General features: G+C 30.9%; 1 protein-coding gene across 2 annotated transcripts in view; it reads right to left on the reverse strand.

The window, feature by feature from the left end:
* The window catches only part of LOC128158361 (uncharacterized), a 37,065-nt gene extending 25,330 nt beyond the window's left edge, over window positions 1-11,735 (reverse strand). For both annotated transcript variants that reach the window (XM_052821156.1, XM_052821155.1), the window contains exons 1-5: window positions 11,672-11,735; window positions 11,251-11,421; window positions 10,825-10,946; window positions 9,319-9,475; window positions 6,761-6,883 (exon numbers count right to left, since the gene is read on the reverse strand). In XM_052821156.1, coding sequence (XP_052677116.1) covers window positions 6,761-6,883; window positions 9,319-9,475; window positions 10,825-10,946; window positions 11,251-11,421; window positions 11,672-11,711 — 613 coding nt within the window. In that variant the 5' untranslated portion in view covers window positions 11,712-11,735. The remainder of the gene's footprint in view (window positions 1-6,760; window positions 6,884-9,318; window positions 9,476-10,824; window positions 10,947-11,250; window positions 11,422-11,671) is intronic.
* Between the last annotated feature and the right edge of the window lie 3,767 nt (window positions 11,736-15,502).

The raw sequence follows: 15,502 nt of genomic DNA on the forward strand, positions 1-15,502 counted from the left end.
AGAGAGAGAGAGAGAGAGACTTTGATAGATCGTAGAGCCTGTTACATATCGAAAGAAGACACGTCTGTTGTTCATTGGGAAATAAATCTAGAGTGGTCTAAGGTGCGGCCTAATTAGTGTAGAACGGTTGCCGTGGAGCCATGCTGTGTCGTTTTTGTATTAGCTTAAACAGGCCGGTCCGCGCTATAGAATTGTGTCAGATGTTTACAAGCTTTGCATTTCGAGGATGTTAACGACGTATTTGATTACTGCATGTAAATCATGGATGAAGAGGAGAACAATCATAAGTCAAAGGTACGTTTTTAAATTGTTGAAGTTAAAATATAAAGAGAAAAATAAATAAAATAAAGACTACTTTGAGTACAAATTTTACGTCACGAATAATTTCCTTTTTTTCGAACCAATAAAAACATCTTAAGAATTCCATTTATACTAACGATGTGGACGCTGAAAATATGGGTCAAGGAACAGACGATTGTGAAGATTACTTTTGACGTTTCTCTTTTGGATAGCGGGTCATGCCGAGAACAATCCGATTGTGTCAGAACATCGGAAGGCTTCGAAAACCTATCATGCCTGTTGGCAAATAACTCTATAGTTAAATTTGGAATTTCTATTTCATGCAGTGCATTTTTAGGAAAAATATCTCAATAACATTGGTGGTAATCTCGGCATTTCTCTTGGCGATTTGTCAAATACGTCTCCATTTTTTTTCCGTTTAAAAGACTCTTACAAAGCCTCCTCTGTTATGTGCCGTGATTTTCTCCAACACCACGTAAAAGGCTACACGCTCGGACTCGGAAGTTGCTGTGATCATAATCCTACGTTTGAATCAGATGTCACAATCTTATTCAAGCGCCTGTTAATGAATCTACTGGCTGAAAGGATCCATTCAAAAGCATTACCGGAGGGTAGGTTGTCATACACTAAACGTTTATAAAATATATCCTTGTATATAGTAATGATTATGTTTATAGTCTTCCTTTAAGAAAATCACAATATTGCATCAATATTGGGACATGAAGCTACAGAACTTCGAGCTAGATAAATTCGTCGTAGTCTTCAAAGGTCTGACAAAGAAACACAAGTACATGTAGAACGGTTTGATTTTCATAAACTAAGAAAAACGTTTAGTACAGGCTACATAAAAATTCAGAACATTTTCGCAAATTCAAAAAGAGCACACATTTAGTTAAATGGGATGCATACCGGTATTTATAATGATATATTTGCCTCTAAGATTATAACACATGTTTTGATGTTGGTGTCTTTTACGGTAGATTGCTTTGTCTATATTTATGAAAGAAATGAATTGCAAATATTATTTGCAAAATTTGTTTTTCATATTTTGATTCATAAAACATGGATCTCGAATCAAACTTTAAAATGCCCCCCACCCCCCCCCCCCCCCCCCCCGTTCCCCACAAATTAAGTGTCTTGTTTATATAAACATGTACATGAAGTTGGGATATAGGCAAAACCGTTGTATGGATTAAGTGAAGATAGCTTTTTCTATTTACGTATGACCACTGTTCTCTATCAGTTAAATAGTATTGCCATACAGAAAAATGTTATTTATGTAAAGTTTATATACAAAAAAACTGCATTTATGTATAAAACTCAACGTCACTGAGGATCGCATATTCTAAAATAATGTATGACAGATAATGATCACATGTTAAGTAATTCAAGGTCACTTGAAGTATTAATGAAATTTAGAATTGAACAACATGAATTTACAATCTCCCAGAGCTCTGATGCAAAACAGAGTACTGATTTTGTATGCATCATACAGATCAAGTTTTGTGTGCAGCGATATTCATTTTTTGTCTGTAAAAATACCAAATATACAAGGCAAATACCTGTTGAAAATCAAATAAATGAAAAAACATATGTCCAATTATATGAAAGTTGCAATAAAAAAAATATTTTAGAACTTGTAGTATACAATGTCCTTATAGTAAGTAAGTAAAAAAAATCCCTAAAATAACTACTGGTCTATTAACTAAATTAATAATCTGTCGAAATGAGAAGTTAATTTTTGTCATCCAAACAAATATCGGACTTTTATCTTATTCTCATTCATGTTATTTTAAGTGCCTTGCCCAGATCAGCCGAGATACACACTGCGCATTATCTCATTGTTTCATCTAAATTCAAGTTGAACATTGATTTAGATACTTCTTAATATTAACTTAAGTCACAAACTTAAATTGAAATAATTAAGATTAGCTGGACTAGAAAAGAAATAATATTATTTATGCAGACGACCAACTTGAACTTCATAACGATTGTTAATAGTTGAAATTTGTGCTGGGGGATAATCATGACAATAATGTATATCTGGTCATTTTTGCGATAATCAAATAGTCGCTTTTTCGCAACAATTATATTCGAATTTGAATGCTACTGCCTAGTTTTTTTTAAATCGTAGAAAATGGCTGACGATAATACAAGAAGTTACAAAATTTTCACATTTTTTGCAAATTTTGTGACATACGAAAACGGTTGGGATATAAGGTATAAATATAGCTTCGAAAAATTCTCCAATTTAATTAACAGCATGGCTAAAGTTATTCATATAATCGTTTAGGTCGTGTGGCCTCATGTAAATAAAAACGTTGTTTCCCCAGCTTATATTAGTTTTTATTATAACAGAAAATAAATATGACGTGTACACAAAACAATGAAATTTCATTTCAAATTGCTTTTTATGAATCAAACTTTGCGACATTTTGATGTATAAAGTTAAACGCTAAATTTTAATTAATGCATCAGCTGTTTGTAAAAGTTTTTACATTATAAAATTGTGTCCTATTCCAGATTTGATTTTCATCGAAAAATTGATAACAACTGATAAAGAATCTGTTTGTACTATATTAATTACTTTCTGCTGATTTGCGTTAGTTAAGGAAAAAAATATTCTTGACAGTCTCTATTTATTCTGATTATTAAAGTCATCTGTATCCAAATTGACCGCAGCTGAATTGAAATTCAGATTTTATTGATTTACCAAAAATATCTTAATTATTCACTTAACAACAACTTCTTTTATAAATAGTAAAATGAATTCACAGGCAGTTAACATGTAAATTATGGGATGGAAGTAGTAAAATAAAATCCTGTTTAACAAATGATAAGTATTTGATATACTAGATGATAAACATTAAGGGGCTTTGTGTGTTCATCAAGATTTTTTTGTACGTTAAACTGTGTCCGAATCTTTCCTTATTTCTTTTCCTTGACTTATGGTTTAAAAATGAAATGAAGTAGCAACCAGTGTGATATTCTGAGGAGTTGACAATGCTTAAAAACTTAAACTGAAATTGATCTTATATAATTGTATTCAGTTGATGTACATGTATGTTGCTTAGATTTTTTTTGTTGCATCTGACGGGAAAAAATACAAACTTTTCCGGCTTTCCACTGTTCAATATGCAGTTTAATGATGCAGCTGGAAATATTATCGTTTTTGCGATATCTATTGTATTGAATATGAACCCATAATCGCAGAAATACAGCTGTACATGCATTAGGACATTGATTACAGAAGGGAAAGGGGATGATTAGTAGGACGTGTCTCTTCTAGATTTTGTTCTTTAGGTTAAATGTCACTATTGAGTTTTATCACCATCCCAAATTAAATGTATCAGATAAAAGACTGTTTTCGAGAAGAAGAAAAAATCCCCCACACTCCTGGTGCCCGTTTTACAAAGATTTCCAAAGATGATCCATTAGATAGAACTTAGGTATGCCTAATTTATAACTTATATTTATTGAGGTTTATCATAGCTGTTTCACAAAACTTTCTTAGCGTAGCACAGTTGACTTATCTTAATTAAGATACATTGTAAATCATTTTCATATCATATCGTTAATTCTAAATCAGTACCGATCATGTATAAATTCTTTTCAATATGACACGATTGTAAACTTTATAAGTGAATATAAAAATGCATTCCCTTATTCACCTAGCAAAAAAATGCGTACATTGAATGTAAATAGTGTAATGTCTAAAACATATACATGTACTGATATTTTGTATCAAATTTTTCATTTACATGGAAAAAAATCTATATGAAATCTATATGAAATCTAAACCAGAGTAATTAATCGACGATATATATTATGTATATTTTTACTTCTAACGTTTTAGTTTAGAAGTACTAGTAAAGTGAAAAAGGTTTTCATGATGCGTGTAATTTGTTATTTTTGTTCCACTTTAATGTGCTTTGATTTGCGTATAATTCATTTCAGTAGAACATAAACAGTCGTCATGTTAAGTTTGATAAGATATCGATTTACCTGTCTTAAAGTGAAGATATAGCTTAGGAATTTCCTAAGACAAGACTTGAATAGTGAAACGGATAAGTAAAAGACTTCAGAATTTTTTTTTTCACAAAATATACATGTAACTTAGTTAAAATCATGCTTTGTGAAACGGGCCCCATGGGATAGATTTTGAACCTAAGTTGTCCGATCCAATGTATATGCCCGAAACTTGATGAACCCGCCGTACACTAGCTTCTATGATTTTTTGTTGGTTAATCCACGTGATAAGTTCTCGCTAAATAATTCAATATTATTTCATTTCAAGTATATATTTTTTATGGTAACTACCACTGACATGGAGACGCCAAAGCGTAACCATTACCTCACTTCCATTTATACTATTGCAAAAATGATAGTAGGTTTTTTTTAATTAATTTTACAATAATTACATGTATTGATCCAAGCAAAAATGAAATTATAGCTTAAGGACATGTTCTAACACGACTTAAAATACAGAAGGTGTAAGCAGTTACTTCATTATTTTATTGGCCAAATGTATTCATTAGTAAGGATAGAAATGCATTATCACTTTTGATATAGGAAATATATATTTGTTGCCTTTATCGAAGATCTAATTAAAAAGATTGAAAAAAAAATTATGTATTTTCAGGTGCATATTTTCTTATGCACATGAGGATGTCAATGCATGATTCAGCAACGAGGCTAAAAAACTGAGGAGTAAATGATGCCGAAACGTTCGATGATCCCATTGAGCTACTTCTTAATGTCAACATGATTATTAATTCAATTATGACATTAACACCCTGATGCAAAGAAGTATGTGTGAATTAAGAAAATGTCCTCGTCCACTTCACTACAGGATTACAAACAACGATTAGATAGTGAATACGTTCTACATAAGGATGGATGACTCTCCTACATGTAACAAGAAACCCAAAGGAGGTAAACAAACATGGTTTAAGTGCCGCAAAATTCGTAGCATAAGAGGAATACCAAAACTTTTCCGAATTACCTTAAACGGCATTTTTGAAGAAAGAAATTTAATCCACTTGACTGATTGGAAATGGTCGATAAGTTGTCATATTGATTACTACAAATCATCTGTGAACAAAAACTAAGCTATATAAGAACAGTAACAAACAATGCTGTGAATAGATAGAGACATTTTTTTCGCACAGGAAATATGTCAAATGTTTTCTAAATAGTCAACTCTTCATGAAAAATGAAAAAGAGAAAATACGTGCAGACACAATACAAAACGTGATCATGGATGATGAAAAAGTTACAAGTAAACCCTTTGTTTAAAGCAAGTAAATAAATGTTTCACTACTGTAATTCAAAAATACTTTATGGTATTTCAATATTCTTTGAAATTTCTTTCTACACGTCTTTCTCTTTTTTTGATGGCAAAAGGCAATTATGAGTTATGATGATATGTTGATCTTTCTGGTGGATTCACCAACTTTCTTATCTTTTATGTCAACTGAACATAGCATTCATATTGATGGGCCCACCAATTATGTATTCAATAGCAGCAATAAACTAATTGTTACCGGCCGGGAGTTTCTTTGGTGAATCCACCAACTTTGTAATCTGTTTTTTTAATTATTCGTATAACTTGATATCTGGTGGATCCACCAAGTAGGGGTATTTTGAATTTTGTCAATCTTTTTGGTGGCTTCACCAACTTTCTTGTTTTGCATATAAACTGACATGTGTTGCGGTGTTTTTGTTTATTTAGTGCCATCGATGAATATTTAGAAACTTTTGGTGAATGCACCAAATTTGTACTCTATATTTGTTTGTATAATTCATTTTGGTGGATCCACCAAATATTTGGATAATGAAAGTTTGTATTTAGGTGGAATCACCAATTAAGGTTTCTTTAAAACTAAAATGTTTGATAACATGTGTTGCTCTCATTGCTTTGTTGGTGGGTTCACCAAATCTTTGAATGGAATACAAAACTGTATGCGGACAAATGCACAATTGAATTTTCATGGAACCACCAGGGCCCTGTGTGAATGAGATAGTTGATGCTGTTTAAAAAAATAGAATCGCCAATATTTTATCATTGGTGGACCCACCAAGTTTATTTGTAAGTGAGATATTCGATGAAATAAGTTGGTGGAGTCACCAATATTTTGACTGTTATTGTGGAATATGAAGGTTTAAAGGTACTGCAAAATGTGCTTTTGTGTGAAAAAGATGGTGGGTTCACCAACTTATGTTGTGTTCAACAACAAAAATGAATAAAATTTATGTTCATTTCTGTTATTGCATTGCGTTCATTTTTCATTTTGCACTGAAAAAAAGAGGACACGAATAGAAAATCCTCTTTCTTAATAGAAACAGTTTTATATGATATGATATGATATTATTATATAATATTAAGTTATTTTTTATTATATTTTAACATAAATAAACACGAAATATAAATTAATATAAAATTTAAAGTTCTACTTACCCGTTTTATTGCATATTTGAGCGCTAAATGTATCACAATTCTGCTCTATGAACTTTGTGTCAACCCCACATTGAATAAGTAAACACCCATTTGTTGTTGAAGCAGAGTTTTCCATTTTAGACCCTAAATAATGCATAAGCGTAAACTAGGAATTTCTCTATAACATTTCAACATTCATAATTGATTTTTTTTAATACTGTAAAAAAATTTTTGAATCATTTTCTATAGAAAATTTGAATTATGGTAAAAAAATTAAACAACTCTTGTGAAACATTACAACAATCAAAGGAATTGGTAACGAAAACCAGTGGCAAGTTGTATATCCTGTGCGTACTACATAAAAATGACGAATGAATCGATCTTGTAAAAATCAAACACCTTCTTTACGCCTGAGGAACTGGTATAATTGATAATTATTTTTTGTTTAAACTCAGCATTATCTAAGATAGTCAATGCTATCATTGGCGAAGCATCGGCGTCATTTACCTTTTCTTAGAAAAAAGCCAGCATATTACATCTTTAAAATTGTTTTATTTACTACTAATAATCTAGAAGGCATATGTATTTTTAAATGTACCAAGGATACTCATGTTCAAATTTATGATCATTAGATAAGAACCATGTCAAAATAATAACACTGTGGAATCATATAATTTCGTGGGGGCCAATTTTCGTGGAGTGTGGGTTTTTGCTTATTTGTGGGGATGTAATTTCGTGAATGCGTCGGTTTTCAGTTTCAGTAACGATATTAACAACTCTTCCTAAATTTGTTTTCGTTCAGTTTGTAAATTCGTGGGAGAGGGCTACCCGTGAATACCACGAAAATTGAGGCACCACGAATTCTAATGATTCCACAGTAGGTCCTAACCAACCATAAATACAAAAATGAAATTAATTTATGTATAAGGTACATATTTTATACACTTATATTCTATTGAAAATGATTGTATATCTAGTACCTATTATGTTTCGTATAATCAAAGGAAGAGTAATATGTTAGGATTGTGCAAATATAATACTAGATTAAATAAGATCATTCTTAAAAGTTATTCATGAAAATCATTTTCTTATTTTGATATGAGGTATATACTCTGAAGATTACCATGATGAGCTAGCAAAACAAAAAGCAAATTTTGAATTTGTAATATTTCAAATAGCAAAATAGTAATATAGATAATGAAAACAAATCCTTCTATTTTATGTAATTGTATCTTTTTTTTATAAGTCATTGTTGTGTGTGAAATAATTGGTTTTGACAAAATGGTGGTTCTATGTCATCAGATGTGAGGCAATTACAAGTGTACATGTTCAAAGTCTAATATCAGACAAAGAAAGATTTTTTGAATATTAAGTATAATTCAAAAGGCTGCATATACCATTCATATATTAGCATTTACTTTCCCTTTCCTTAATAAATCAGATTTCATTCCCACTGATATTGAAAAACGAGTCACTATCCCACCTGTGTTTATCATTTTGTCAAAAAAAGAGAAATGAAGCCTTAAAATTATAAGGACTTTCTGACCATACAATTCATAATTATTCTTTTAACTATACGTGTTTTTTGTGATCAATCGATTTTTTTTTCACAATGACAAGACGCATTATACATATTGATTCAGATTGCCGTTTATTTGTGCAATAACCTTCTATTTGATTTAAAGTAAATGTTTCTGCTAAGTTACATACGAACGATAATGTTAAGAGAGAGAGAGAGAGAGAGAGAGAGAGAGAGAGAGAGATATTATGTTTAATATATTTTCAAATGTCTCTACCTTTATACACATTTAAACTATGGTTAGAGAAGATGAAGATACAAATGATTTGGATTCATATTACGAGTATATTCACAGAATTAACTCATTTGGCATATTGAAAGTGTTTTGTTACAGTATCATCGATAATCGATACGCCAAGTTATATTGTCCGCACTATTTTGGAACGCGTAACGGACGTTGTGAAATCAGAAAATGCCAACTCTGATAAACGACCTTTGTTTTTAACACTTTTGTTTTCCATTAGAAGTAATATTCTATACTGTTTCCTTGTATGTTCAAAGAGAGTGAATCAACGACAAATCAAGTAGAATATTATTAGAGATATTTATGAGTACTTGAATGTCGCTCGGTTTTACAAATGTTTAAATATTTTTACCCGAACGCTGGGGGAAACATCATTTAAGAAACCTTTCTGGGTATTTAGCTAAAATATATTGTTCCTGGTGAATAAAAAAGTATAAAATGTTAAAGATACAATGTTTAATAATAGTTGTGTGGCCAACTTCGCTACTATTTTGTCAGATGTACAGCAATATTTCCTATTCCTCTTAAACTATACAGAAATTGTCAAACCTTAATTATCTCAAAGGATATATATTATTTTTTAACAAAAAGGTCATTAGTAAAAAAATAATAAATAATTATAATACTTAATGAAACATCAGCAGCAACTAATCAATTTAAAGGATCTTTGAAAAATTACTGCTTTGATTTAATAGTATAATTCAGTATCTTGCACTTAAAACTATGCACTTGGGTTATCATAGTTAAAATATGTACCTGATTTAAACAGATTATAAGTCTGATGTCCTCCACAATCATGTTCAAATTTAATGTTGGTTTCGGCAGAGTAATTTCCAGGACATGACAATGAACAATCATTTGCCCCTCTGCTCCCCTGTCCAGGTATTTGTTCCAAGCAAACACATCTATTTCCCTGTTAACAGTTAAGAAAATCAATAAACATTATTAAAATGGTCTTACATGTTAAACCGGAAAACTGTTGGAAAAGTCTTCATTTGGTTGTTTTTACATGTAAAAATTGTCTTAACGTGCCGCTAATAATCGCAATCAATTCGTTTCTAAACGGTTAGCGTATATATTAAACGCTTATAGCATCCAACAAAAATCGGTGCCGCCTATATTGAATCAGAATATTGGGTGTACTGAAAGTCAAGCTACTTTGATTTATGTATAAACACATTTTAAAGCAAAGTTGGTAATTTAAGTATGCATTTGCTCAACGATAAATCAATTAAACATTTATAGTGATTCCTATTCAAAATATATGAAATATTAATTGAAATGTGACCAAGTAAAAGGCAATACAACGACATGTATATAGACAACAACAAACTCGATAACTGATTGAAAGAGAAACTATTTCCTATAATTATTAGCATAATTGTAGTTCATTGCTGCATACAAGTACTCTTGTTCTGTATGCATTAGATTTAGGTTTGAAATATAATAAGATACCCGCGATTTGAGATAAAAATATAAATAATGTAGCCATTGATACACACCACATAAAGTGTCATAAATGTTCCTCTTCTATTTGCATAACCTACACCCCTTGCTTCATTTACATTAAAATACAAGTACATGTAACTGTCTATTACTTGCGTTAAAACTCTTTCAAAAATAAAGGAATAAAAAACTATTTTAAAAAGTAAACCGACTTGGAAGATACTATGTTTTAATGCAGTCCTATACTTTAGGAGGGCGTTTAGTTACTTTAACCTCGACATGCTTGTGTTTTTTTCATTTTGGAGAAACAAAACAAAGAGATTCCAGTAAGAGGTTATAAAATATCTAGAATAACAGTCAAATATTGGTTTTTGTGACCAATTACTCAAATATGCAATGTTTATTAAAATACTACTAACTAGATTGTTAACTGCATTTTAGTACTTTCAGAACTTTGATTATATACAGTACCAATGTATTTCCTTGGATCCTTTAATATGAATCCGACACGAAAAAATATTCAAATATACCGCATGTTCAAAGCTTCATGGCATGCATTTAAATAATTCACATGTAATTACTAGATAAAGCTTATTGACAGTTATGACGACTGACCTTACGTAAAATGAAAGTGCATGTGTATGCACGTTGGTTGGTCAAAATACAATCATGAAAATATTTTGAAACTTTTATTAACTTCTAGCCTTTTTCACGTGTTATTTCACAGTCAATGTGTGCAAATGATTTTCCTCTATTTACATGAAAAAATATAACGTTTTAATTGGTAAACAACAGCTGACACACCGATAACCTTACCTGAACACCAAATACAGAATAGTTGGATGTAAGGCAGACTTCCTGACAACGACCGGCTGACGGGAAGTGCATTCGATACGACTTCTTGGTAAAACTGTTTACAGAACTTTCTTCAAAACAACCTATCACAAATTCAAAGTTGATAATATTAGGTACACACATGTATAAAAAGCAGGGTCAAATTTTCAAAAACAAAACAAAAGAAAATAAACAAATTAATGAAAATCTTTAGTCTTGCTTATCAATTTAAAAAAATAATACAATTCGCTACATCTATGTCTCATCTATTAACATGCTACATTTTGTAATCGGTCTTTTTTTGTTGTAAAAAAGTCTTAAGTTTTTTGAATCACATTTTTGAACGTTGTTTACTTGGTGTAAATCATGTAGGGACTATTGATATACATGCTCCAAACCAACACTTACCAATTATTTTGATCCATTCTGAAAAACGAATATAATGTCCTGTCCAAAAATAACTTTCATTAAATAACGCATGTGCACCCATATTTGATAATATTTTTCCTTCCGTCCTACATTGCCAATAAGCGTTTGTCCAATTTGTCTGTGCGATACTTGATGCAGTTCCATTACATTCTGATATTAAAATATAAAAGAAATATGAGAGAAAGAGAGAGACAGGGGGAGAGAGAGAGAGAGAGTGAGTGAGTCAGAGAGATAACGTTAATTCGCATACGTGTGCGCCGACAATGATACACATTTTTTTTTGTGTATATAAAACTTCTTTTGATTTGTTTACTTTAAAAAAGTTATAGATCTTCTATTTTTTCGAAGCAACAATAAATTGCTGGAATCATTTCGATTTACCTGTAGCACTATTACTTACCTGTGAAAAGTGTTGTAATAGATAAAATGATGAGAAACATATTACTGGCCCATATATTTAAAGATTGTCTGGAAACAAAAATATCAAATAATAATAATTATAATAATAATAAAAACAAATTGCCGAACTTCAAACTTTTCCGTACTTTGATTCATCAAAAATTGATTATTAATGTTTTCCAGTTTATATAAACACTGTGTTATAAGAAACAAGGCAATTGTTATTGCTGAGGTGTGTCAATTTTCATATATACAACACAGCCAAAAACTCCAAACGAAATTAGCTCCTGATCAAAACATATAGTATTACAGAATTTACAGGTACGGTCAAATGCATTTGTCTTAAGTTTTTGACTTCCTTGTTTGTTTCATTCCAGCGATTACAATCCGGGGATTCCCGGTTTTTACGTCCATGAGTTCAGACAAGCTTGACACCTTTAACTGATAAAATTGCTCTTGGTTTTAGTCCTTGAAACGTTTTTCTTTCCTTTTTCTGTTAATTTACCGACCGCTCAGCGTGCGTTCGCCATGCGATCATCATTTAAGGTTTTGCAATTTCCGTTTCGTTCTGTTTGCACTCACTGTTCACAATGCAGTAGCGTTCGCTCATATTGCGTTTAAAATGCACTCAGAAATCGTTTAGCGTTTTTTCACCTCCATTGTCATTCGGAACCCCAAACGGATTTCACTTACTTTTTTAATCTTTTTTTTAGCATATGTTAAGGATGCATATTTTTACACCCTTAAATCTAAAAAGACATATCAAGATCAGACAACAAGGTCGACATACGAGATTCAAAACAAGAAATTTGGTTCGAATCTTAAAAACAACTTAAAAGGTTCAGTTACAAATAAACATTTTTAAAGTTCATTGCAATTATTTCGTCTGTGTTTGAAAGTATTTCTTGACCTTATTTGACAAATAAAATCAACGTCTTTGGGGTCGAATGAAATCCGGTTTATTTGGCAGAAAGGTATTGTTATGTTTACAACTATGAAAGGACAGAAAACAACTCAAGTGTGAATCACAGGAGACATTCAGTCTACATGTAGGTCTGCTTTATGCTTTGTTGAAACCAAACGGACAATAAATGATCGTGAAAATAAAAAAACCGAACTGACTCTGACTGATCAGTACACTATCGTGTTGTACGTTTCCCTTTTAACGGATTAATTTATTACATTTTATGTATTCCAGATTTTTAAAAAAATTGTTAACCCTTAAAAACATTGCTAAAATACATGTTTTAAGATAGTTTGACACACCAGTTTTATTGTTTAAAGGATCTATCAAGTACCATAAATTGATTTAACGATTGAACGACATTTATAAGATCTTAGTAATTTCAGATGATTTTTAGCCGGGCTCTGCTGAAATCAGAGTCCTGGCCGTAGGCAGGCAAATCGCCAATGTTACTATAAATAGCACAACTTCAAAAGTAAACAAAAAATCAAACAGCCTCAAAGTAAAAGCTTCCGCTATTCCAAATAGTTACACAAGGAGCCACGTTTTGTCAAAAGTGTTGGCATTTTGTTTCTTTTTTTAATTTCGAAAGAATTGTCTACCTTTTTTAGTTTTCTTTTTAAAAACGTGTTATAAAAATCATAAAAACAAAACTATGCATTTTGGACACATATAATGCACATGAATTTCCATGAACTACTTTGATGCACGTTGAAGAAATGGGTATTTAATATATAACACAGTTGCAAAATTGAAGGCAGCAACTGTTGAACTTTATTTTTGTTTATAGCCGCTTACAACATTTGGTCGTTCTCTGACGCTTTGCCGACATTAAAAGTATGAGAGAAAGAGAGAGAGAGAGAGAGAGAGAGAGAGAGAGAGTGAGAGAGAGAGAGTGAGAGAGAGAGAATGAGAGAGATTTTCAGTCTTTTCTACACAAAGTGCATAAAACACACCAAAAGAGCCCGGCTTTCAGTACTTCAGTACTTTGATTTTATGAGGCAGTATTTAAGAGACAAAAATCATTTATCTTATAGTACGCTTCAAAGACGCTCAATGTAATTTTTAAAATTATTTATGAAAATGAAATTTATTAAATGTCAACTTTTTTATTTATATGGTTAATATGTACAAAATACACAAATGCACTAAACATAAAAATTTAACTTTACAAATCAGCGATAGAAAGGGTGGATAATCCATTCCTTATCTGAAAAAAGAAAACATTACGTGATAACTAAATTCATAACAATTAAAAAATTAAAACTTGCTAGTTAAAGTAGTCCGAGTATCGCACTACGTCATAATACGGATTTTACAATAGTGGTTCGACTTTTACAAAGCGTTTTTGATACCCGGTATTCATTTTGCTCTACATCGCTGTTGTAAACAATGGCAATAATAAGCAATTAGAACGGTAATATATGTACTCTATGAGAGATAGAAATGATTAATGTTGACAAACTCGATTCTGTTAATGTAAAATGAAAAACGAAGTTTCTGATTAACCAGGATCTCAGGTATGCTTATATCTTCTTTGTTTTGACCCCCCCCCCCCGAATTTTTCTTTTTCTTTTACTGAAACCGGTTTAAATTTAGAGACAGGAGCTATTTCGAATTTAATTAATCGTCAATTAATTAACTTTAAATGATATCTAACATTGTTGACAGATCTAGGCAGAAAACTGTAGCAAAATGTGATTTTTACACATTTTTTCGCCAGGGTCTACTTGGTTTAGAGCTTATAGCGTGAAAAGTAATCCGTCAACATATAATTTATTTTACCAAACCTTTTTTTTAAGATGTTAATCTATAGAATAAACACCATGAATTTAAGTTTGAGTCCATAAAATAGTAAAAAAATTACCAAACTCGATACTAGCATTGCATTTTTTGTATTCTATTTTGATACATCAGGTCCATAAAGCGTACTTACTTATAAAAATTTGCGCAAAATTATTGATGAAATATGGCTTAAATAAATATTTATACTCTATTTTGTATGTTCAGTTCTAATTTTCCCAAAATTGGTAATTATTTTTAGGAAAAACGGACGTCTGGCAAATTTCATAACTGTCAATAATTTTCGCAAGGGGGTACACCCGTCTGAGAGGTGATAACAAACAAACTAGCATGTAATCATACATATTTTCTTTTGTATATGTATTGCTAGAATGTATATCTATCATTTAAAGCTAAGCTTTTAATGATTGAGCCCATTTAGTGCCGAGTATAGGACTACCTAAATTGATTTAAAACTTGAATTCTTATCTAATTATATTGATCTGAAATTGTATCTGATGAATACAAATATTTTTTTGATGACACTAATAACAAACAACAATTTATTGTGCGTTTGTTGATTAAGTCTTACAGTAAACATCTTCAATTGTTAAGTTTCGACATGTGTTGCAATGTATTTTTTTCTATTTAGAAAAAAGGAAGTTAAGAATGGTTTCTAAAAGTTATTTTAATATATATTGTTACGTAACCTACGTAAAATGGTATTATGGAACAAAAACAAAATAAACATCATATAATTAAATTGGGCATGGGATTCTAATGAACAAAATAAATGTGCCATAGCATTGCGTGCAAAATACATATTAAATAAGTTAATTATAAACATGTTGGTATTTTGTATGCGATAAAAGAATAGTTTTTACTACAGTGTTTTGTTAAATGTCTTCGACATCGGTTTTTATGCTTATTTTTATTCAACTGAAAAAAAACCCCTAAACCTTTTCGAGTGACAACAAAATTGTATTTTCAGCCTAAAAATTACTAATGAATACGGAAAAGGTTTAAAACAGATACATTCTTTGTAAAACTTTTCTATTAATTCGCGTGTTTTTCATATAAGTGCAT

The sequence above is a fragment of the Crassostrea angulata genome, chromosome 8 (assembly GCF_025612915.1).
Source record: "Crassostrea angulata isolate pt1a10 chromosome 8, ASM2561291v2, whole genome shotgun sequence".
Classification (NCBI taxonomy): Eukaryota; Metazoa; Mollusca; class Bivalvia; order Ostreida; family Ostreidae; genus Magallana; species Magallana angulata.